Source organism: Solanum lycopersicum, chromosome 3 (assembly GCF_036512215.1).
Source record: "Solanum lycopersicum chromosome 3, SLM_r2.1".
In the NCBI taxonomy this organism is placed as follows: Eukaryota; Viridiplantae; Streptophyta; class Magnoliopsida; order Solanales; family Solanaceae; genus Solanum; species Solanum lycopersicum.
In genome coordinates this window covers 30,515,203-30,517,104 of record NC_090802.1, presented here as the reverse complement: position 1 = coordinate 30,517,104, position 1,902 = coordinate 30,515,203, and the positions used below count along the sequence as shown (strand labels likewise).

The 1,902-nt window shown below is 40.2% G+C and overlaps 1 protein-coding gene across 1 annotated transcript; it reads left to right on the top strand.

Annotated features, from left to right (window-relative positions):
- The first annotated feature begins 520 nt into the window (after window positions 1-520).
- Window positions 521-1,183, top strand: LOC138347524 (secreted RxLR effector protein 161-like). Its single transcript, XM_069295819.1, has one exon. It carries the CDS (start codon window positions 521-523, stop codon window positions 1,181-1,183), a length of 663 nt encoding a protein of 220 aa, XP_069151920.1.
- The last annotated feature ends 719 nt before the right edge of the window (window positions 1,184-1,902 follow it).

Here is a 1,902-nt window from a genome sequence, read left to right as displayed (position 1 = left end):
TCTGAATGGAGATCTCAAAGAGGAGGTGTATGTCAAGCAACCTCCTGGTTTTGAAGATGCAGAGCTACCAAATCATGTGTTCAGATTGAATAAGGCACTATATGGTCTGAAACAAGCTCCAAGAGCATGGTATGAAAGGTTGTCAAAGTTTCTGCTGAAGAATGGTTTCAAAAGAGGCAACATAGACAATACTTTGTTCTTACTAAAAAGAGAACAAGAATTGCTTATCATTCAAGTCTATGTGGATGACATAATTTTTGGAGCTACTTCAGAACATCTTTGTGAAGAATTCTCATCACTGATGGGAAGGGAGTTTGAAATGAGTATGATGGGCGAGTTGACATTCTTCCTGGGGCTGCAAATCAAGCAATCATCAAATGGAATTTCAATATGCCAGGAGAAGTACATCAAAGAGCTGCTGAAGAAATTCAATATGTTTGATTCCAAACCTATTGACACTCCTATGGGAACAAATTCCAAGATCATAGTAGAATAATTTGATCCCCTTGTGAATCAGACAATGTACAGAGGAATCATTGGCTCCTTGCTGTATCTGACTGCTAGCAGGCCTGATATTGTGTATAGCATTGGAATGTGCGCCAGGTTTCAAGCATGTCCTCATGATTCACACCTGAAGACTGCAAAACATATTTTTAGATATTTGAAGAAAACAGGGGACCTGGTTCTCTTTTATCCTGCAGGTGATACTTTTGATCTGGTTGGTTTTGCAGATGCTGATTTTGCAGGTTATCAAGTTGACAGGAAGAGCACCTCTGGAATGTCTCATTTCCTTGGATCATTACATATCTCTTGGGGCACCAAGAAGCAGAACACTGTGGCTCTTTCAACCGCTGAAGCTGAATATGTAGCTGTTGCAGCCTATTGTTCTCAATTGCTGTGGATCAGGCAACACTTAGAAGATTTTGGAATCCACATTAAAGCAATTCCTCTCATATGTGACAACACTAGTGCTGTGAGTATGGGAAAGAACCCAGTTCATCATAAGAGAACAAAGCATATTGATGTCAGACATCATTTTTTGAGAGATCATGTTGAGAAGGGTAATATTGTGCTCACATACTGTCCAACGGAGGAACAGAATGCAGACATCTTCACCAAGGATCTGAGCAAGGATCAATTTGAGAGAAATCGATTAAAGTTGGGGATGTTGATCTCCAAGTGATGCTTTTAGCCTCCAACAGTAAAACTCTTTTGATGGTTAGAATTGCAGTGCAGGTATCCTTTGTGTGAATTTTAAATATCTGAACAAGATCACTTTTGTATCTTTCGTAGGTATACTCTCAATAGGGACCTGCTCGGCAAAAGAAGAGACTAGAACAATTAAGGAATGAAGTTAAACTCTATCATGGTACCTGGTACCTGTCCAGGTTAGCATTTTTACATTAAATTTAAACTAAAAAATTTTGAACGTTGAAAATACCACGTGTCAGTCATCGGTTACTCTGACCGATCAGTCCAATCGTTTCTCCCTCAAACGACGCATCTAATCAAGGACCTGGCACTCTTTCACTTCTTTTAAATGGGGTCTTTTCTTCTTGAAACTCTCATCCGTCTCTTAACTTTATCTCTCTCATTTATCACAAGGCTTCTCACTTTCAAAGGCAAATCTGTCCTCCTCTTCTTTTTGTTCTTCAACGAACCCTTCCAGTACCACAAACATGTCTTCCTCTTCATCTTCTTCTAAGCAAATGTTGGATGCACTTAGTGAAATTGCGCCCCTTGCATTCTATTCTCCAACACCTACTCAAGCCAGCCTTCCTTCCCTACCTAGTCCTCCTCAAAATACTCCGGATAACCCTTTCTTCTCCATCGATCTAAACACTTCTACAGTACCTGGTCCATGTGAAGACATGTTGCCTGACAACATGTTTGAGGGAGACC